At 43.6% G+C, this 23,081-nt stretch overlaps 1 protein-coding gene across 2 annotated transcripts in view; it reads right to left on the bottom strand.

Moving 5' to 3' along the window:
• FRMD4A (FERM domain containing 4A) overlaps positions 1-23,081 on the bottom strand; it is a 353,094-nt gene that overhangs the window by 213,550 nt on the left and 116,463 nt on the right. For both annotated transcript variants that reach the window (XM_029239055.1, XM_029239054.1), the window contains exon 2: positions 6,244-6,309. In XM_029239055.1, the coding sequence (XP_029094888.1) occupies positions 6,244-6,309 (66 nt within the window). The remainder of the gene's footprint in view (positions 1-6,243; positions 6,310-23,081) is intronic.

Here is a 23,081-nt window from a genome sequence, read left to right as displayed (position 1 = left end):
CTATAAAACTCTTAGAGGAAAACATAGGAAAAACAATCTTTGACATAAGCCACAGTAAGATCTTTTATGACCCACCTCCTAGAGTAATGAAAATAAAAATAAACAAATAGGACCTTAAAAGGTGAACAAATGAAACTTAAAAGCTTTTGCACAGCAAAGGAAACCATAAACAAGACAAAAAGACAACCCTCAGAATGGGGGAAAATATTTGCAAATGAAACAATGGACAAAGGATTAATCTCCAAAATATACAAAGAGCTCATGGAGCTCAATATCAAAAAAACAAATAATCCAATTAAAAAATAGGTGGAAGAGCTAAATAGAAATTTCACTAAAGAAGACATACAGATGGCCAAGAGGCACATGAAAAGATGCTCAACATCACTAACTATAAGAGAAATGTAAATCAAAACTACAACGTGGTATCACCTCACACCGGTCAGAACGGCCATTATCAAAAAATCTAGAAACAATAAATGTTGGAAAGGGTGTGGTGAAAAGGGAACCCTCCTGCACTGTTGGTGGGAATGTAAACTGATACAACCACTATGGAGAACAGCATGGAGGTTCCTTAAAAAACTACAAATAGAACTACCATACGACCCAGCAATCCCACTACTGGGCATATACCCTGAGAAAACCATAATTCAAAAAGAGTCATGTACCACAATGTTCACTGCAGCACTATTTACAATAGCCAGGACATGGAACCAACCTAAATATCCATTGACAGATGAATGGATAAAGATGTGGCACATATATACAATGGAATATTACTCGCCATAAAAAGAAATGAAATTGAGTTATTTGTAGTGAGGTGGATGGACCTAGAGTCTGTCATACAGAGTGAAGTAAGTCAGAAAGAAAAGCAAATACCGTATGCTAATGCATATGTATGGAATCCTAAAAAAACAAAAATGGTACTGATGAACCTAATGTCAGGGCAGGAATAAAGACGAAGACACAGAGAGTGGACTCAATTGAGGACATGGAGAGGGGAAATGGTAAGCTGGAACGAAGTGAGAGAGTGGCATGGACATATATACACTACCAAATGTAAAATAGTTAGCTAGTGGGAAGTAGCTGCACAGGGAGATCGGCTCGGTGCTTTGTGACCACCTAGAGGGGTGGGATAGGGAGGGTGGGAGGGAGACGCAAGAGGGAGGGGATATGGAGACACATGTATGCATATGGCTGATTCACTTTGTTGTACAACAGAAACTAACACAGTGCTGTGAAGCAATTATACTCCAATGAAGATCTATTTAAAAAAAAAAAAAAGATCGCTATCCAAGAGAAATATCATGGGAGCCCAATAGGAAATTGTAACGTTTTTAGTAGCCAAATGAAACAAGGAACAAGAAATAGGTGAGATTAATTTTAATTATGTATTTTCTTTCACCTCACCCCAAATATTCATTTCAACATGGAATCATCGATATGAAAATCATTAATAAGATATTTTCCTTTTATTTAAAAAAATATGAAGCTTCAAAATCTGGTGCATGTTTCACACTCACAGCCCATCTTAATTGGGACTGGCCACATTTCAAGGGCTCCAATGTGCTCTGCAGTGTAGCTTTAAATCTCTCCTGATTTTTATGTCCCACTGGCTTTTTCAAGATTAGGGACACCATGTAACTTAGAACAATAGTTTAGCTACTCTCTTTAATTCTCTTGAAAAACACTGACTTGTTGAAGTTTGTTCCATTTCTCAGAATCACAGGACACTTTGTTCCTCTATTTTAATGAAGTAGACAGTTATAAATGTGCTGTCAATGGCCACTTAGAGATGGGGTTAGAGAGACACGGTAATCCTAGGATCTGCCCCACATCACAGCTCCCACTGTGGCAGAGTTGCGGGGATGGAGAGGACTCTGATTTGCTCTATCATCAAAGGGAAGAAATTTTGCCAACAGAGCATAATACCCACTCATCTAAAGTGCTGGGAAAGGGCTTTAAAAAACAGGTCTGTTTTTCTTGCACTGGCCTTTCTTCCTGGAGGACAGGATCTCATATAGTATCATAAGCCTCAAGAGACCCTAATAAGGAAGGACCACACCTCAGGCATTCCAATCTAGCGAAAATCTATTCTATTTTTAAAAAACCCAAGAGAAAGGGCCCAGAATCTTCCCATTTATGGCTTCCAGTTCTCCACCAACCGACCCTCACTGTCAGGAAATTCTTCTCCATCTTAATGCAATGACTCTTACTAAGGCTAAAGCATATTTCCCTTTCTTTGCTTCCAAAATGCTCCCTTAAACACGCATTCAGGTCAGAAAAAAAGTGAAGAAAGTCATTTTAAAGGAATAGCTGTATGCAGAGCAGACGTGAGAAGTTCAGTTTAATACAAAACATGCATGGCACCCTCTTGTCTGGTTGTGGAAGCATCAAGAAGAGGTTGACTGAGAGACGTACATGATGGCGGCCTCTCTCATTTTGATGCAGGCTTTTTCGAGTACACTTCTAATTGGTTGAAACAGTTTTGGGCAACAGCGCAAATGCCATTGTCTCTGGGTTGGATGGGAGTGTGACGCAGCTGAACAAAGTCCAAACGGATGACCAAAGTTGAAGGCTTGACTTGTTACTGAATGACATCCTTGTGTCATAGCATCGTTCCAGCTGTCCTTAAGTGCAATTTAAGGACTTAGGGAGTTACATGGTAATGTCATGGTGTCAGGGACCTGCCTGTGGATTTCGGGATAAGCCTTTCAAATATTAAATTCCCGTATGTGCACTCCTGACCTTTGCTCTTTCCCCTGTACAGGTAATGTGGGATTTACTCAAGGTCAACAGGAATTTGGATGTGCAGATTCCACTACGTAATCTCAAACAGCTTTATAATAAGCCTTCGATGTTGGGATTATCGCCATTGTGCTCTGTCACCCAGAGAAGGGAAATGCTTCCATTCAGAGTGGCCAGGTCTGCACTGGTGCAGGAAATAATCTCTGTGGTTGTCTAGTTACAGTAGGTTCTTATTAGTTACCTATTTTATATATAGTAGTGTGTATATGTCAATCCCAATCTCCCAATTTATCCCTCCTCACCTCCCTTTCATCCTTGGTAACCATACATTTGTTTTCTACATCTGTAACTCTATTTCTGTTTTGTAAATAAGTTCATTTGTACCATTTTTTTTAGATTCCACATATAAGCAGTGTCATATATTTGTCTTTCTCTGTCTGACTTACTTCACTCAGTGTGACAATCTCTAGGTCCATCCACGTCGCTGCAAATGGCATTATTTTGTTCTTTTTTATGGTCGAGTAGTATTCCATTGTATATATGCACCACATCTTTTTTTTATCCATTCCTCCATCGATGGACATTTAGGCTGCTTCCATGTTTTTTGTTTTTTTTTTTTTTTTGGTTCTCTGCAGAGCAATTGGTTCTATGGTCCTTTGGGGAGGTAATTCCACGGTATCTTAGGATTTGCCCATTCTTTCATTCCACAAGGATTTATTTAGTGACCTATGTGCCAGGCACTGGGCTGAGTGCTGGGGACACACAGTGACCATGACACAGACCCAGCCCTCAAATTGTTGGTGGCTCTGGGAAACGCTGAGAAGTAAACAGACGATGGCAGTGAGTTGTAATGAGTTGTGACAGTAAGAGGGAAACCTCAGGGGGAAGGGTGACAGCTAATGTCACTGAGCAGGAACCCAGGGGCCTTCCCGGACAGACACCCCATGTCCTCCGCCTGCCTCTTGTTTATAGAAGAACTTTAGCCTCCTAGGCCTTCCCCAAGTCCCAAAGAGCAAATGTAATCAGAGAAGTGAGAAAATGCAAAAACAAAGGAAAACAGTCAAGCCAGAGAAAATAATAATCGTTTAGCCATTAAACAAAATCAAGGACTCAAGGGTCACAGATAATATTCTGAACCATATCCTTTGAGCTGTTTTGGAGGTACTAAGCCCCTCACCAGGTGGAAGAAGTTAAGTGTACGCTGACCACAGGCACACAGACCCCAGACTGGTTGGAACCAGAAGATTGATGATGTTGACTCCCGACTACCTCTCCACCAACCAATCAGAAGAATGTCCATGAGCTGATCACACACCCCGCAACCCTCTTCCTCATCCTGTTTTTAAAAAGCGTTCCCTGAAAGCCGTTGGGAGTTCAGGCCTTTTGAATATTAGCTGCCCAAACTCCTTGCTTGGTGCCTGCAATAAATGCTGTACTTCCCTTCACCACAACTTGGTACCAGCAGTCAGCTTTACCGCACGCAGGAGAGTAGACCCAAGTCCGGTTTGGTAACAGTAAGACCCAGACCTGGGAGGGGCAGGGGGGCCGGGGAAACCCTTGGGGGGGAAAGTGTCTTCTAAGCTGTGAACTGAAAGTTTAACAGAAACCATCCAGGGACAGAGGTGAGGGCATGGCAAGGAGTGTTCTAGGAAGAGGGAATAACATTTGAAGCATGTCCTAAAAAGGGATGGGAAGAGTATGAACTTCTCTTGCTTAGCCTAATTCAACATTTTCTTGATGGTCAAGGGTTGAGGATGACCTTTCCAAAACTGCTGCACATCAGTAATTACATCTCTTTTCTGTGACTCGAGTCCACTTCAGATGCCCCCAATCATACTTTCCCAGGGGAGGCTGGCCGACGGATTGTCATTTCACTGCCACTTGAGGTCTTATTTCCTGTTTAAGAGGGCGGCTGCTTTCTAAGAGTCGGTATAAAAAAAGCAACTAAAGCACACCAGACCGCTCACCTCTAAGCATCTGAAGACGCTTCTTAACAATTTAAAGCTCCAAATGCTTTGTTATTTAGTGACGCTGTGAACTGAAGAGACCTTGCTCACTTTGCAGTCCCGTCCACTGCCCCACCCTCCAAATCGAAGAGGAAGTTTTAACTCTTAATACGAATGTGATCCTCTGAATCTAATCTAACAAGGACGTAATCCAAAATGTGAAAGAACCCTACACAGGTAGATAAATTAATCACAGCATTTACTTGTAATTGTGGAAAAATTGTAAAGAAACCTTCAATGGACCCAAATGGGTAAATGATTTGATACTAATGGAATATCCATTTCTGGAATTTATGCAGCTATTAACAAAGATGACAACTTACAGTAACTTGGAAAAGACTGATGAAAGACGTTAAGTGAAAAAAAATACAGAGAATTAGTCACACATTATGATTACAACCATGTAAGAAATACAAAGATGAAAAAAGCTGGAAAGAAATCTGCTAAACTGAGAATAGTAGTCAAACTAGTATGTTACGGTTTTGAGCTTCTTCCCACGGTTTCTCTCTTCCCTACGCTGCATTTGTAATACCTTTATAATTGAAATCTTATTAAAAGTATTCACTCTTTAAGTTAGCAGTTTGAACATTTTCAAATCCCAGCAGCAAGTACAAGTAAGAGATCTGAGTGTCTGGGCATCATTTCAACCTCCTGATGTACTGTAGCTTCTTCAGGGCAAAATATGAGGGAGGATAAGGGGCACTGCCCTGAGAATTTTTATAGACATTGGAGAATATCAGGCAAATAGAGTTAGAAAAGCTGGAAGCAAGCAACAGATTTAGAGTGAAGTTCTTTAAGTCAAGTTTGGAAACTTCATTCTTTAGGGCTTTGAGGAAAACAATGATACATATTTTTTGAAGCTGAACAAAACCAGGGTCTATGATTCTAATTCCTACTCTGACTTCTCTGCCACTGATATGTTCTTAGTTTGGGGATAAATGGATTGATTTCCTGTGTGTTTACTGACGTATAGATGGTCAACAGCGATGGCAGTGATGACCTATGGGAGGGGATCGGGGGTTACTGAGCCCTTAGAGGGAAGACAGAGCCAGGAGATTGTTTTTCTTTCTTCACATCTATGAAGGCGTAACTTGAAAACAACGAACTGTTTTCTACCCCCTCTGAGCCAGGAAGATGACAAAATCAGTCTTAATTGTAGCAAGGGTTCTCTAGGTTATATTATAGTTAACTCCTTCCACGTAGCAAGATTAGTTAATGGCAGTTGTGGAATTTCCTTTTCTAGAGATTTGTAACAATAGGTTAGATCTACATCTGGCCTCGAATGCCTTAGGCGTGGTGCACAAAGAAACAGAATGAGCAAAAATAGCACTCACACTCACACACAAATACCACCGTGTGCCCCAGTCCTCACTCGCGGATTTTAACAGAGGTTTTAAAACAGTTTATATTCTCACCCACCCTTCAGCTGAATCCAAGTCTGAACTACATCAGTCACAGAAGAGACTTAGAAAGTTGGCCAAAAGGCATTTACCTGTACTAGGAGTTCCAGCTTCCGGTCATCAAGAAGATGTACTTGACATCGACGGCCTTCCGTCATCTGAGAAAAAAGACAAATGATGGTCACCAAGAGTCTAGCGGCCTTTCACGGGTTAGAGGGTCCCCAATGCTGAGGTCACCAGGCACGTTCCTCTGGGCAAAGCTTCCCCTGGGAGTTGGAGCCATATGAGGCCAAGATGCGGCAGGATTGCGTCATTCATTCATTCAACAATATTTATTGAGCATATTCTGTGCGCCAAGCACTATTCTGAGAGCTGGGTGCACAGCAGCATACAAGACTAGGTCCCTGCCCGCATGGAGCTTACATTCTAACAGGGGAGATGTAAAATAAATTAGCAAATGCGTATATACCATAATATCAGGTGGTGATAAGTGTTCTTCATTCTTGAGTCATTCTTCCATTCAATAATTTTATCACCGTGCATTAGGGACACAGTTCAGTATCTGGTCTCTGCACCTCTCGACTCATCCCCCTAACTGACGACCACCCCGCTGCCAGCTGCATTTGATTTCTGTGTTAATCATCCCCTCTCCTCATTTATGACTCTACTCCGTACAGAGCTTTCACTTATGTTACAGGAACCCTGGAGATAAGTGCTCACAGCTGAACTTGGCCCCTGACCCTTGTACCTTTCACCACTAACATATCTGTGTAATAGGAAGAGCATCTTGGCAGGAACTGGAAGACCCAAGTCAAATCTTAGCCCCGCTGATTATTGGCTGCAGGACTTTGAACAAGCCTCTGTTCATCTCTGCACCCCAATCTCAGACACAAAAGCGAGTGGGCAGGCCCAATGCGGGTGCCGGTGAATGTTTAACAGTTGGCTTTCTGGAAGGAGAGAGTTTTACTTTGTAGCATTTGCTGGAGCCCTGGCATCACCCTCAAAGGAAATCCTCTGAAGAGCAAGCCTTCTGGTAGCTGTCACAGCTGGCCACCACTCTAACCAAAAGGTGTCTTGCCTCTCCAAGTATCTTCACCATCTCTGATTTCAAGCTACTGTCAGGACAACACTGAGTGTTTCTAACAGACAGATACAACACATACCACCTGCAGATAGAATGCTGCTGGGAGAGGGCATGCCCCTTCCCCATACCTTCCCTATGCATCTCTTCTACCTGGCTGTTCCTGAGTTTTGTCCTTTTATAATAAACCAGTAATCTAGTAAGTTAAAAACAAAACAAAACAAAAACCGATACACACTACCTCAAGAGTGTAGATGCTAGCAAAGGACAGTAAAATAATTAGGAAGCAGATTGATTTATGTAGTTATTATAGTATTTTTACCCTTGCTTTTAATATAATTTATTTAACTGTAAGTTTATATAATTTAGTGTTCATAATGCCTATGTTTTACAAGCAGAGCACAAAATTCCTGAAAATATAACAATTGGTGCTCATGAGCTGCCCCAGTACAGCTGCCAGGACCAGAAGACCCAAGGACTCCTTTCAGTCCTTGGATTTTTATATGACTGTAGCCCCCACGGAAGCCACCTTCTTCTTCCCCAGCTACCAGCCACTTCACGCAGATCCAAAGGAAGGATGCACATGGGCTGATTCCGGCCCTGCCTCACTACATGGGCATCAGAGTCCCTTCCTGGAAGTGCCTTCTCCAGGAAACACACAGAAGGTGGCCTCTTCTCTTGTTGCCCAACCCGGCTCATTCCCTGATCATTGGCACGTGCAAAGCTGCTGTGTACTCCTACGAGAGAATTCTTTCTCCTTCCCCTGAAGAAGGCAACGAAGTCATATTATTATTCACGCTTCCATCAAGTCATATTATCACTCACAGTGATTCATAAGAATACGATTCTGCCGTAAAAAAGAGGAAATCTTGTTACTGGTGACAACATGGATGGACTTGGAGGGCATTATGCTCAGTGAAATAAGTCAGACAGAAGAAGACAAATACTGTATGATCTCACTTATATGTGGAATCTAAAACAAACAAACAAACAAAACCAAAAAACCATGAGCCCCTAGATACAGAGAACACGCTGGTGGTTGCCAAAGACAGGGGATGGACATGGGGGGCGGGTGTGAATTGGGGAAGGCGGTCAAAAAGTACAAGCTTCCAGTTAAAATAAGTAAGACTTGGGAATGTATCGTACAGCATGCTAACTATAATGAATAATACTGTGTCATATATTCGAGAGTTGCTAAGACAGCAGATATTAAAAGTTCTCGTCACAAGAAAAAAATTTTGTAACATATATGGGGACAGATGTTAGCTAGACTTACTGTGGTGATCATGTCACAATATATACAGATATCGAATAATTATGTTGCATGCCTTAATATAATCTTATAAGTCAACTATATCTCAATTTAAAAAAAGAAAACAACTTTTACAAAATAAATAAAAAACTTTGCTGGAAAAAAAAATCCATTGGCTTCATCTCAATCATTCACCCCTCTAAGTTCAAAGAAAACTACTATAATTATAAATTACACGAAAATATATGCTTCCATACCAAAATGTATAAATTATTCTTTTAGCAAAAAAGTGCACCCAGGGCTTCCCTGGTGGTGCAGTGGTTAAGAATCCATCTGCCAATGCAGGCGACACGGGTTCGAGCCCTGGTCCAGGAAAATCCCACATGCCGCAGAGCAACTAAGCCCATGCGCCACAACTACTGAGCCTGCGCTCTAGCCCGCGAGCCACAACTACTGCAGCCCGCGTGCCACAACTACTGAAGCCCGAGCGCCTAGGCCCCGTGCTCCGCAACAAGAGAAGCCCCCGCAATGAGAAGCCCGTGCACTGCAACGACGAGTAGCCTCCACTCACCGCAACTAAAGAAAGCCCACGCGCAGCAAAGAAGACCCAACGCAGCCAAAAAAAAAAAAAAGTGTACCCAAAATGTTCAAGTTTCAATAGGGCAGCTGACAGCAACTGCACAAGTACTCTGGATAACATTTTAGATATTCAGCACTTGAGTTCTCATTAGGAAGAACTCAAGATCAACAGAGAGGGAGTTCTAGAAAGGAGAGTGCTACAACCATCTGGCATATTATTTTGGAATTCCTTCAAAAACATTTATTAAGAATTTGAGAAAATTCTCTGAAGGGTGGGGACAATTTTAAGGAATTTTTAGAAAGCAATTCTGCTTGTCCTGTGCATATTTAAAGCACAAAGTTTTGAACTTCCTTTTACTGTAAAAGGTTAAGTGTATAAACATGTTCTTGAGTTACTTATTCACGTTCTAATAAGCTGTATAAAAACCAAGGAAAATTGGTATCCAAGACATTACTGTATCAAATAAAGTTCTAATCACAGTCATAAAGAAGAGGTAGCCTATCATTTTCTCAAAATATTTCCAAGCATGCAAAGTGTGACGTGACCCCGAGTTCATACCCATACCTAAAAGTGTATCGTGAGATTCTCATTTTCATCTGAAACATACAATTCCCATTCCCTTGATCTCACCTTATCTGCTCAGCAGTTTAAAGAAGTAGCTATGCATCCAGATGTTAAGATCTACCCAAGGAGCTTCCAATTCATTCTTCTCTTCAACAAAATCTCATTACTAAGCCCTGAGGAATTTATAAGCACACTCCCTATTCTAATAGGAAATTTACAAGCTGCCTCCCTTTTGGAAGGCAAACTGTCCTCGAGAAAAGTCAGCACAGAGAAGTGAGTCTAAACCGAGACTCAACTGTGAATCATCACGTCTTTGAAAGCACAACTTTCTTTTGACAGCACAGCTGTGGCTTTTTTTCTCAAAAGGGAGACCTGTCTATTGTTCTACACGGATGGGAGATCGGAGCAGCCTGTTCTCGTCATCAGTTCAGAAGAAGTTTGCCGTCCTGGGTGTGTACGGAGAAAGAGTGGCTGGACATCTGTAGCTCTGTCTGGCTTCCAGGGCATAGCGAAATTTTCTTTTGAATACTAACAATTGTAAACAAATATTCCTTTCCTTGTTCTTGTTTTCAGCTGCTCAGGCACAACTGAAGGGCTGGCATCACCCTCAAAGGAAATGCTTTTGGGGAACAAGGCTTCTCGCAGATGTCAGCTGGCTACCGCTCCAGCCATAAATCGACTTGTTACGATACAATCCCATACCAAGCAGAAGCCTGCCAAGTGCACTGTGACCCTCAAAGGATACACAGAAAAGTGTTATTTTGAAAGTGAGGTGTCCACCCCATTTATCCAACTTTGCTGTTAAGACACACATCGAATCACGAAAACTACATTTAAACATGGAAATGCATTTGTAACACGAGCTTAAGTGAACACAGTAGAATATGAGACGTGCACTATAAAGGCAGCCAATAAAATTGTCATGAACATGTACGGGAATGAAGAGGCAAAAATAAGACAGTTGATGTGCTAGGTTAATAGGCTTATGGGTGGTCCCCTATCCCCACCCCTACCCAAATATGACTTCACATCTTTTTTCTTTTTCAGTTAAAAAATGTAAAAAAGAAACTTAATCTAGAAATATGAAGGACACTTTGAGGTCAGCCATAGGAAATGGAGCTCAAGAAGCTTCCTTCTCAGAAAATTCTTCTTAGATTGCCTATATTTTAACATATCAAATCAAACTAATTAATTTACTAATGAGAATTATGATTGTCACAGATGTTAGAAATCTCAAGACCGAAAGTTTCACACCTTCTCTCCCTGCAGGAGGAATTCATGGGAGACCGACTGAGACCAGAAAGGATTCAGGGAGCACAGGATCTGAAAGGCGGGGACTATATATAAATACCTGTGTTTGAGGGCCTCCATCTACCAGAGCCTAACATATTCTTGATGGTGGAAGGGGGTTCTGTCCAAGTTTGACAGAGGAGTCCCCTCTGCAGGGCATCACCGAAAAACAAATAACTAACTACCTAACTAGCAATGACAAACTCCCCCAAAGGGCGATTCTGAAGAGCTTTACATGGAGGGTACAGGGTTCAGCATGTGAAAATATGTTTTATTAGGAATGCTTTCTCTTCAAATTCAAAACTAAGTAAACCCCATTCCAATATGCTTCTTGTTATCACCTTTTTCTCTACACATCACCCCCTCCTCTCTCTCACTCTTTGAGTCACTTCTTGGACGTCCGCTCTCCCCTTTTTCTTGCCCCTTGTCAAATGTGTTATCTACTATGGTATATACATGAAGAGGAAGTACTCTGAAGAAATAACCCTAGTTCCCCTGTTCATAATATTTTCAGAGAAAACTAATGCAATTGTGCAAATGACAACAGGGTAACAGATAATAAACTTAGAAAAACATAAGACTTCAAAAAATAAAAACTGAAGTACATTCAATTAACGCATGTTACAATAATATTTCCTGAGACTAATTTATACTGGAACTGTTATCACTAAGACACTGGGGGCTGAGGTGAGGGTAGGGAGGGAAGGAGAGCCAGGTTCCTAGTTACCATGTGCCTACTTGTTCATAGCTCTGCACAAGTTACCAAGCTGTGATTCAGATTCACTTTAGAGACAATACCTCATGGACAATAAAATAAGAAATAAGAAAGACTCATTTGAATTGCACAAAACCAAGAATTCATATTTCCAAAACACACTTTGGAGAGTTGTCAGTACTCCCCCAAACAACCCGAAATCCGACCCTTTAAAACGTTATCATCAAAGAGAAAATTCCGATTTCTGAAGTGTCCAAGCCAAGGCCCAAACCTAGAGACGTAAGTCTTAGAGCACGTCCTGTGAGCACGGTCCATGAAGCCACGGAGCGTCCCGAGGATGCCAGAAGTATGACAGCAGCACCTCACAATCCGCCCTCTGACCCAGGCCATTCTGTGGCTCAGAAGGAAATTCCAGAGACATGACTACAAGTTCCCAGGGAAACTCACTGTTGGGGCTTCTGCTGTTTGGGTCACCTCAATGTGTCACATCCCTCTCTCCACTTCAGTTTCCTCTGCAGATAAATGAGGACCCAAGGACTCACCTAAGTACCAGAAAGTCACAGGATACCAGAATCGCAGTAATTGTGAAGCTGTCACATCCAGGAGACGAATAAATGCAACACATTCACAGTGGCCTCAAGAAAGTCAACCCCACAGTAAATGACTACACAGATAGAAAGGATTTCAGGCAAATTAAAAGTTATTAAAAATATTCATCCATCTGCTGCTCACACCTAACCTGTACCATGGACATACCAGATATAATATAATAAGTTATTATAATGTATATTTCAAACATTATAATAAAAGTGCATGAGGGTCAACAGGGAGGGGATATGGGGATATATGTATATAGATAGCTGACTCACTTTGTTATACAGCAGAAACTAACACACCATTGTAAAGCAATTATACTCCAATAAAGATGTTAAAAAAAAAAGTGCATGAGGGGCCTCTGCTTATAACCTTTAAAAAAAGTTAAAGGTATATTGTCCATTTTTACTATGGTTTTTCCCTCTGTCTGATTTATCTCAAGCTTATTACCTTTTTTTTGTCTCTAAGTGACATCATATTAAAATAAAGATGCTCATGGACAGAAAGGAGATATCAAGTATTAGACAGCAGAAGTCTGATTCAGAGAGAATGACTTGGTCCCAGCTTTGCTCCATGACCTCTGGCAAGTTATTTCACCTCTGTGTTTATTAGGAGTCTCCTGGGTTCAGAAGAAGGACACACACAGGCATGTTCCTGAGGTCCTTGGCTGCTGAATAGTCAGAACTGATAAAACCCAGACGAAAGTGATTAAATGCGTGGCCCTATTGTAAACAAATTTACATGGCAACGGAACGTCATATAAGAACTGAAGGGACTTCCCTGGTGGCGCAGTGGATAAGACTCCGTGCTCCCAATGCAGGGGGCCCGGGTTTGATCCCAGGTTAGGGAACTAGATCCCACGTGCATGCCGCAACTAAGAGTTTGCATGCCACAACTAAGGAGCCCGTGAGCCACAAGTAAGGAGCCCGCCTGCTGCAAATGAGGCCTGGCACAAGCAAATAAATAACTAAATGAATAAATATTAAAAAAAAAAAAAAGAATGGAAACAGCCTTGCATTCTTCAAAGCCTGACCCTCTGCAAGTGTGCACTTGATGAGGTCATGAGTGCGGCCAGTGTTTCACTGGAGGATCTTTGGAAAGCAGACTGTGGTGGCTGCTGCCCGGGTCTCTCTGCCTCCAGTGAAAGGAAACTGGGTTTTCTCTGGTGACACAAGAAGAGGAGTCATGGTGTTGTGTGGGTACTAAGGGCTTGGGGACAGCAGAGGGCCGTGTGGGCAGGTGTGTCACAGGGAAGATCAAATCTGACTCCATATCGGATCTGTCTCTTTTTCTTTAAGCTTCGTATCCTATTGTTTTTCCTGAAAGTCAATCACTGAAGGAATGTTGCCTACAGCCTGCAGTGCACAGGATACCCCATTCTCAAGGCTCTGACCTTTAAAGGTATAACCTTTCCATTCATAAGAGATAAAAAGTTACAGAACAGAAAATAACATGTCTTTTTTTCCCAAATCCATTAATTGCATTCTTTTTTGAATTTTATTTTATTTTTTTATATAGCAGGTTCTTATTAGTTATCTATTTTATATATATTTGTGTATACATGTCAATCCCAATCTCTCAGTTCATCCCACCACCACCCTGTCCCCCGCCCCGCTTCCCCCCCTGATGTCCATACGTTTGTTCTCTACATCTGTGTCTCTATTTCTGCCCTGCAAACCGGTTCATCTGTACCATTTTTCTAGGTTCCACATATATGCGTTAATATATGATATTTGTTTTTCTCTTTCTGACTTACTTCACTCTGTATGACAGTCTCTAGATCCATCCAGTCTCTACAAATGACCCAACTTCGTTCCTTTTTATGGCTGAGTAATATTCCATTGTATATATTACCACACCTTCTTTATCCATTCGTCTGTCGATGGGCATTTAGGTTGCTTCCATGCCCTGGCTATTGTAAATAGTGCTGCTGTCAACATTGGGGGGCATGTGTCTTTTTGAATGATGGTTTTCTCTCGGTATATGTCCAGGAGTGGGATTGCTGGGTCATAATAACATTTGTCTTGTTGGAGGTTTATAGGAACACTGTGACCAGACCTATGGGGACAGCTGCAAGAATAAAGGATTCCGACAACAAGAAGTCTGCAACAACCAACCACACCCTTTCCCTTTTTAGTATAAAAGAAGCCTGAATTCTAACCTGGGCAAGCTGGTTCTTTGGGACACGAGTGCATCATCTTCTCGACCTGATGGCTTTCTGAATAAAGCCGCTATCCGTTGCCCCAACAACTCATCTCTTGACTTACTGGCCTGTCATGCAGCAAGCAGCATGAGCTTGGACCCGGTAACAGGTGGACCGTTTTAGCCCCTGCCTCTGCCACCCTGCAGACCACTGCTGTGTGTGATCAAGCCACAAGTCCTACTGGACCATCATTTCAATCCTCTCCAGATGGGACTGCAGGGGAGAGGGTAAAAAAACATTAATAATTGGTCTGTGGGCCTAAAGTTGAGAAGAAAGGGATAGACTCAGATAGGTCGGAGGAGAGGACAGCCAGGGAGCTCCACTGATGGGCTCATGTGACCCCAGTGGAGAGGAACTCCTACCCAGAGCTCCTCTGTGGGATGTGGGGAAGAGGGGACTCTTTTCCCCTTCCAACAAGACACTGTAATCTGAGGACAAGCTATAGACATGGAGTCGGACAGGCGCGTCTCAGATACAGAAGGTCAAGGCCCAAGTGGGGAATTTCAGCCCAGGGCCAGAGTGTGACAGGTGATGGCTCTCCCCCATCTGAGCGCCAACCCTCTGATTAAATGGTCAGGAGGAAAGGGACACCGCGAGAGCCACATGCAGGGGCCCTGGTTATGCACCACGGACACCACCTTGGCGACCACAGAGCAGAGAAGCCACTGCAGTTCAGTTAACAGAAGTTAACGGAAGTTAACGGAAGTGCAGGTGAGGCCTCCAGCCCCTGGAAAGCAGCAGAGCTTTCTGAATTACATTCTGACCATCTGGACACTGAAAGAACGATAACCTGATTGTCCTTCCTCCTGCCACCGCCAGAGCATCTTCCGAAGACAGGATTTTCTTGACCACCATTTTGAGTATATTAGCAAGATCTCAATCCATTATTCTACCCAAAATACACATATTAACCCAGATTCACAGCACATCTACAGGCAAGCTTTTGCTTTCTACCCAGGCCTAGGGTCCCACAAAGCTTTGGTTCTGCAACCAGAAGAACTAAAGTCTCTGAAGATCCAAGGAGACTCCATGCTACTTGACGTTCCATTATTATTGTTATTATTATTTGGAGAGGGATGGGCAAAGGGAATAGAGCTTTCTCATAGGTGAAGGGGAGTTCGGAGTTTCGACCAGTGAGGGAGTCTCAGGAAGCCTAGATAGAGCCCGGCTGGAAACAGAAGGTGGGAATGTCTAGCCAGCAGAATCCTGAGCAGATCTGGACGGAAGGCCTCAGGGAATAACGGCCTGGGAGGAGATTCCTGACATGGTTATAAAACATCCCTCGTTGACTAGCACTGTGGCTACCATTTGTGAGAGATGAGTATCTGAACGCTGGATAACGAACCCTCTGAGATCTGGCCTCACCTCACCTCATCTGTTTTTTTCAAATACTCTCCTTCCCCAGGCTCCATCCCTACAATTCCAAGACCAGTCCAAGTCCAGGACTCACCTGCCCTGGACTACTAAGTTCTGTTTCCCTGAGGGCCACCCTTACCTCAGGGCCTGGCCCATGCTGTCTCTTTTGCCTGGAAACACTTTCTCTTCCTTCATGTATACAAAGGACCATCCCTGCCTGCCTGCAACAGGCCACCATCAAGCCAGGGGCTGGAGACACAGCAGTGACCAAATGAAGCACCATCTTGATTCTCAGAGGTCACTGGCTTGAGGGGAAGATGGACATGACTTTCACTCATTCTTGCAGACTCAGCTGTGCTGATACACATGCTTTCTCCTCACCGTGGGGGGATTTTCCCACCCCTGGCCGGCAGCTACAATGCCAGGCCTGTAGCCTTCCCTCCTGTTGTCCCCAGGTCACTGCACCAGGGTTTACAGAGGATGGGAGGAGGGCTCTGGGGCCTGACCACCTGGGTTCGTGTCTTATCCCAGCTTCACTGGGGGCGAGCTGGGTGTAATCCCCCACAAGCACTTTGCCAATTTGTGCCTCACTCCCCAGTCTATGAAATGGAGACCATCATCGTGCCAACCTCGTGGGGCTGCTGAAAGGAATAACTAAGTTAACACACATAGAGTGTGCGTGACACAGAGTAGGCTCAATATCACCTTTAGAAGTCTCTAGTCAGGGGGCTTCCCTGGTGGCACAGTGGTTGAGAATCCACCTGCCAATGCAGGGGACACGGGTTCGAGCCCTGGTCCGGGAAGATCCCACATGCTGTGGAGCAACTAAGCCCATGCGCCTCAACTACTCAGCCTGCGCTCTAGAGCCCACGAGCCACAACTACTGAACCTGCCTGCCACAACTACTGAAGCCCGCACCTCCTAGAGCCAATGCGCCACAACTACTGAGCCCACCTGCTGCAACTACTGAAGCCCGCGTGCCTAGAGCCCGTGCTCCGCAACAAGAGAAGCCACCGCAATGAGAAGCCTGTACACCGCAACAAAGAGTAGCCCCTGCTCGCCGCAACTAGAGAAAGCCTGTGCGCAGCAACAAAGATCCAACACAGCCAAAAAAAAAAAAAAAAGTCTCTAGTGAGGGAAGGTGACGCTCCCCTGAGCAGCAGTGTCAGGAAGATGAGAGACTGCGTGTCCCGCCCTGTAGGGTGGAACCCGGTTTGCATCACTTGCTGCCACTCCCCCACCTCCACACCTGCAGGACGGCCTGGGTGAGGCTGCAGCTTTCGGCCACTCATGCCAGGCTGTCTGCCGCTGTGGCCGGATGGGAGAGGACAATGGCCTGGGCGGGCAACATCTGGGTGGCTGTCCCCAGCGCTGAGCAAGTACCAGGTCTTCACAGAGCAGAGTCCACGGGGCCGTGGCCCTGGGTAGAAGGCCTACTCCACCCAGACAGAGCACCTGGAGGTCCAGCCGTCCCCCAAACAGCAATGGCTGCTTGTCATCCCATGCTCCCTGCCAGCATCCACAGAGAGCTGATGGAAGGCATGCCGGAGCCAGACGGGGAATGGAGGTTTAGGGGTGTCAGCATCACGTGTGAGATGACAATGGTGTGGACCACAAGAACTGCCAGGCCACATACACAGTCTGTTACTGGAGGGGGAGATGAAGGCCTCTTGCTGGCAAGGAGGCCTTGCCTGTTTCTCTTGGCAGATTCAAGGTGTTACTCTTACTGAAAACTGTTCACAACACAGGTGTCTGTGCAGAGATCCTTCAAGGCTGGCTGAGAAGGTATAAACTCCGAAGAAACAAAACATACAAAGAAGCAGCAAGAACCCTTCTAAACCATCCGACATCCCGCTGTTCTCCTTGAAGGGAGGAAAGAAGAAAGAAAATGACACCTGGGCTTTGGCACATGGAGCTCTGGCTTCAGTATCTCAGTGACAGAGTTTTGGTTGGAATGGAGATGCTTTTTCCAAAGGAAAAGGAAAAGTCCAAAAAAAAGATAAGGTTGACTCTGTGGATTGAAAAGAATATTTTTTGTATGAGATCAAAACTTTAACACATAAACTTTAAAGATAAAAATAGCACAATAAAAATAAAATTGAATGAGAAAGTGAAGACCGTGACATCCAAAGAACACAAAGTATCCGCACAGAGGATTCCCAAAGGTGACCAGATTGTAGTATAACATATACAGCATGTCGGGGGCATAGAGTACATTATACGTATTCTGTATCGACACATAGATGAGAAAGTGTCACAAGTTTAGAGGAACAGAGGTGGCACTGAAGCTGAGATTTAAAATAAGGAAAGACTAAGGACAATGAAAGAGCCTTTAAAGATACGTTCCAGGGCTTCCCTGGTGGCGCAGTGGTTGAGAGTCCGCCTGCCGATGCAGGGGACGTGGGTTCGTGCCCTGGTCCGGGAGGATCCCACGTGCCACGGAGCGGCTGGGCCCGTGAGCCATGGCCGCTGAGCCTGCGCGTCCGGAGCCTGTGCTCCGCAACGGGAGAGGCCACAACAGTGAGAGGCCCGCGTGCCGCAAAAAAAAAAAGAAAAAAAAAGATATGTTCCAAGCAAGAAGAGCAAGGAAAGGAGTTTCCATTGTTTGGTGCTAATGGATTTTTGTTAAAAGATGAGCTGCTGGACCACTCAGTTTAATCTTCTCAACCAAGAAAGGAAATGGTAGGACTAACGACTAAAAGAATATAAACTAACTGCACCTCTTTCCCTGGAAAAAATCTCAGGTGGTTCATACAGTTAAATATTAAAAATAGATAGGTTTATCAGGTCTTTCTAAGCATAAAAGCAATGGATGAGCCAAAAGGGAAAAATGTATAGATCTGATTACATTTTTAAATAACTTAACTCCATAAATCACCGTCAGCAAAAAGAAAAAGCAAATGCAAAGTTGGGGGGGGGGGAGGAAGAAAACAACTATAATGAAGGGTTACTATGTTAAAGCTAAAATTATTTAATTCGTAGATGACTACAAGTTAAGTAGAAGATTACTAATAGCCTACAGGAAATAAAACTAAGACGAAAATGGCTAAAAAGTTCATCTTCTTTGACAGTCATTTCTCCTCTAGAAAAGATCTATCCATCTTTCTAGTAATCCAGAGAGTAATCTAGTGACCGCCCCTCATGAAATAAGAGAAATGGGTTTAAAGGATTATACATAGTAGTGTCCATCATAGCGTGTATTCATTCTGCAAATGTTCACGGTACATAGTTATGTGCCTAGCATTTTATAAGATAGATAATGATGAATACAATTTTGTTCCTATACTTAACGAGCTTCTATGTCCAACAGAAGAAATACCCAAGTTAACAGGAGATTACAGTGTAATCTGTGTGACCATGGGGCGAGTATAAGATGCAATGAGGCAGAGGGTCGGGGAGACCCTCACTCATACCTGGAGGATGGGTGAGTGCTCAGGTGAGGAAGTGATATCTGAAGACAGGACATCCGGCAGAGACAAGCTGACGTAAGAAGAGCTGGATGGGAGAGAACGTGGCATGTTCTGGAAACATGAGCCAGGCAGTAGAGCTGGGGCACAGGGAGGTGGGTTGGCGTGGAGCAGTGAGAAATACAGCTGGAGAACCCTACTTATGACAACAGGAAGAAGGAACAACGCATATCAATGGTCTGAGGATGGCTAAATCATTGACGAAATAGTTAAGTATCCACTGCACAACGTTTCCAAATCAATTTAATCCTAACTGGTGTAAAAATGAGGGGAGCCTGGAAAGAGGGTTCTAATTGCAGGTGTTGAGGCTCACTGCCTTAGAAAACACACAAGCAGTTGGTAAATTATAAAGAGATACTAAACATAAGCTCTCAGTATCCATATTACCCCCCAACGATTTGTAACCAGACACAGAAAGTGCGCTGACCAAATGTGTAGATGACAAGAGGTTTGTTTAGATGGTAGCTTCCACGTCTACAAGTTGGGGGTCATATTGTTTATGGTTCCAGGTCCTGTTCTTAGTTCACGTGTTAGAAGTACAGCATCCTGAATAATGAAACCAAGAGGTCTCCTACCCTCTACTACAATTAAACTAGTTCTGGAAATTTGTGTTTAATTCTGGGTACCATATTTTAGGTAGGACATGAAAGAAAGTGGGGCAAGACCAAAGAAGGGTAATCAGACTGGGTAAAGATATGGAAACCCTGTCTTCTCAGGGCTGATGGAAAAGCTGCATGCTGGCTTCAGTGACAGGGACCCTGTAATCTATCCCCCATGCAAGACACCTTTGTGAGTGAAAAGGGAGGCTATCATGGATTCCACGGGGGCACTAGGTATAAACTGGACTGTCCTGGGAAGGCCTGGATGTGGGGACTTGCTAATTTGATGATCTAAGGCTAACGTGATGATCAGGTCTGATAACTGAATGAGAAGGAAGAACGTTGCTTTGGCAGGCAGAAATGGAATCAATGAGGAGAAGTTTCAAAAGACACATCATATTTCAATAGAAGGGAGAACTTTCTAACAAGCACCACTGTTCAAGATGGAACAAGCTGCCCTCCCACCACTGCAAGTAATCAGGAAGGGCCAGAGACTGTCAGCCTGCGATGCTGTAGAAAGGTTCACTGGACTCTGGGGGAAGGTGGATGGATGCATTCTAAGGTATGAGCCATGGATATACATGCACACCTATAAACAAGAATTCCCCCCAAAATAGATTCATGCTAATAACTCACGTATTTACTTATAATGCTTCCTGCTACAGTATTACACGTACTTTGATGAGACAAATAGTCACCACATCCACTGACTGCTTCAGAAGACTTTAAGAAAATCACACTACAGATGGTAGGCACAAACATATTATTCTACTTTTTCCCTTACCAATTTCCTTTGTATAAATGTGCAATCAAAAGTCCTCTATTTAGGGACTTCCCTGGTGGCGCAGTGGTTAAGAATCTACCTGCCAATGCAGGGGACACGGGTTTGATCCCTGGTCTGGGAAGATCCCGCATGGTGCGAAGCAACTAAGCCCGTGTGCCACAACTACTGAGCCTGCATGCCACAACTACTGAAGCCTGTGTGCCTAGAGCCTGTGCTCTGCAACAAGAGAAGCCACTGCAATGAGAAGCCAACGAAGAGTAGCCCCCGCTCACCACAACTAGAGAAAGCCCACGTGCAGCAACAAAGACTCAACACAGCCAAATGAATAAATAAATAAATAAATTTATTTTTTAAAAAAAGTCATCTATTTAAAAACACAATGCTCATTGCAGCACTATTTACAATAGCCAGGACATGGAAGCAACCTAAATATCCATCAACAGAGGAATGGATAAAGAAGATGTGGTACATATATACAATGGAATACTACTCAGCCATAAAAAATGAAATAGTGCCATTTGCAGCAACATGGATGGACCCAGAGATTGTCGTACTGAGTGAAGTCAGACAGAGAAAGACAAATATCATATGATATCACTTATATGTGGAATCTAAAAAAAGGGTACAAAGGAACTTATCTACAAAACAGAAACAGAGTCACAGATGTAGAAAACAAACTTATGGTTGCCAGGGGGTAAAGGTGGGGGAGGGATGAATTGGAGATTGGGATTGACATATACACACTACTATATATAAGGTAGATAACTAATAAGGACCTACTGTATAGCATAGGGAACTCTACTCAACACTCCGTAATGGCCTATATGGAAAAAGAATCTAAAAAAGAGTGGATATATGTATGTGTATAACTGATTCACTTTGCTGTACACCTGAAACTAACACAACACTGTAAATCAACTATACTCCAATAAAAGTTAAAAGAAAAAACACACACAAACGAAACTGCAATGCTGTGTGGGGTGGTTATGTTTCTGTAGTTGGTTTGCTCTTCATGTAATTGACAACCAAGAACCAATGACATTTTCTTGGTAATATGAATCTGCCTGTTTTATTCCAGTGTCTAATTCAATCTGTCATTTTAAATTAATTTTTTGTTTTTGCTTATGTTGTGCTCAGTGGGATGAGACAACACTATTTATAGCCATGGGTCTTATTAAGCAATAGGTTACCACATTTTTATTGTAAATTATTTTGTTGACCTTAAATTATATATATATATGTGTGTGTGTATATATATATATATATATATATATGATTGAAATAGAATGACATGACTGTCATAACAGGCACTCAATAAATATTTCTACATGCATTAATAAATATGCATTCAAATAACATATATCCTTATATATCATTTCAAGGGTAATTCCAAACTATAGGTACTATAGAACTTGATTTGCATTTAGTGAGCTATGTTTTAATTTGCCTATTCTGTAGAAACATACCCTTAAACCCAGGCTCAGAAACACATGCATTCTTTGTGGTTTATATTATGTGTGTGATGACATGGCAAATGAGCAGAATTATCAACAGTCTGCCATCAGTGATAGCTGGGGAGCCTTGCCACACAGATAAGAGAATTTGGGACTGGGCTGTCCCTCCCACAAACCACCCCCTTTGTGTATTATACAGTCAAACTCTCCACTACCCCGAGGGATGTGAGGGGCAGAAAAGAGTATTTTAGACATCCACAAGCTCCTGGAGCTCCATCCTTGGGTCTTGGTGACTCTGAAGCAAGGTGGGACAGAACAGATGCCTAAGACGGTGGATTGGTCCCCAGGCCACCTGCTTTCACAGGACCTGCATGAGATACAAAGCAGCCACATGCCACTCGTGCCTGAGTCCAAGGGCCCAGTGCGCAGATGCCAAATCTTCCAGGCTTGGAAGGAAGTGCTCCAGTCCAAGAGCTGATCCTTCTAAGACTCACGCTTAAATCAGGTCGTATTTCCAATGGCATCACAGCACAGCGGACCTGGGGCACATGGGTGCCCTTGATCTGGAAAGCCACAGCCCTGCAGGATGGTCCCAGGTCCAGGAGGTAGGAGCAAGCCCTTGACCCTCCCCAGCCCAAGGCCCCTAATAAAAAAGCTACCTTAGACGTCGGCACAGGGCAGTCCATCTGGGCTGGAGGCTGCCGCCTGGATGTTTACATAACCGAGTTCTCTGGAAAGGATTCGGCTGGAGTGTCGCTGGCAGGGACTGCTCACTCTTGCACGAGCTGTGCTGGCAGATCTCACCCTCCATTCATCTTTGAGGTTTCAACGCTGGCCGGCTGCCCGGGGCGCCACCGCAGAGGCTTCCTGAAGACCTGCTCCCAGGTCTCCTGCTTCTGCTGTGGCAGCGTCATGGACAGGACGGGACCCCTTGTTTCCCAGCACCATTTACAAATAGGGGTGGGGCATCAGACTAGGAAAGGAAGGGAAG

The sequence above is a fragment of the Monodon monoceros genome, unplaced genomic scaffold, assembly GCF_005190385.1.
Source record: "Monodon monoceros isolate NGI ecotype Baffin Bay Population unplaced genomic scaffold, NGI_Narwhal_1 Super_Scaffold_21, whole genome shotgun sequence".
Taxonomy (NCBI): domain Eukaryota; kingdom Metazoa; phylum Chordata; class Mammalia; order Artiodactyla; family Monodontidae; genus Monodon; species Monodon monoceros.
The sequence above is the reverse complement of the archived record's forward strand: the minus strand, read 5'-3'. Positions and strand labels throughout refer to the sequence as shown.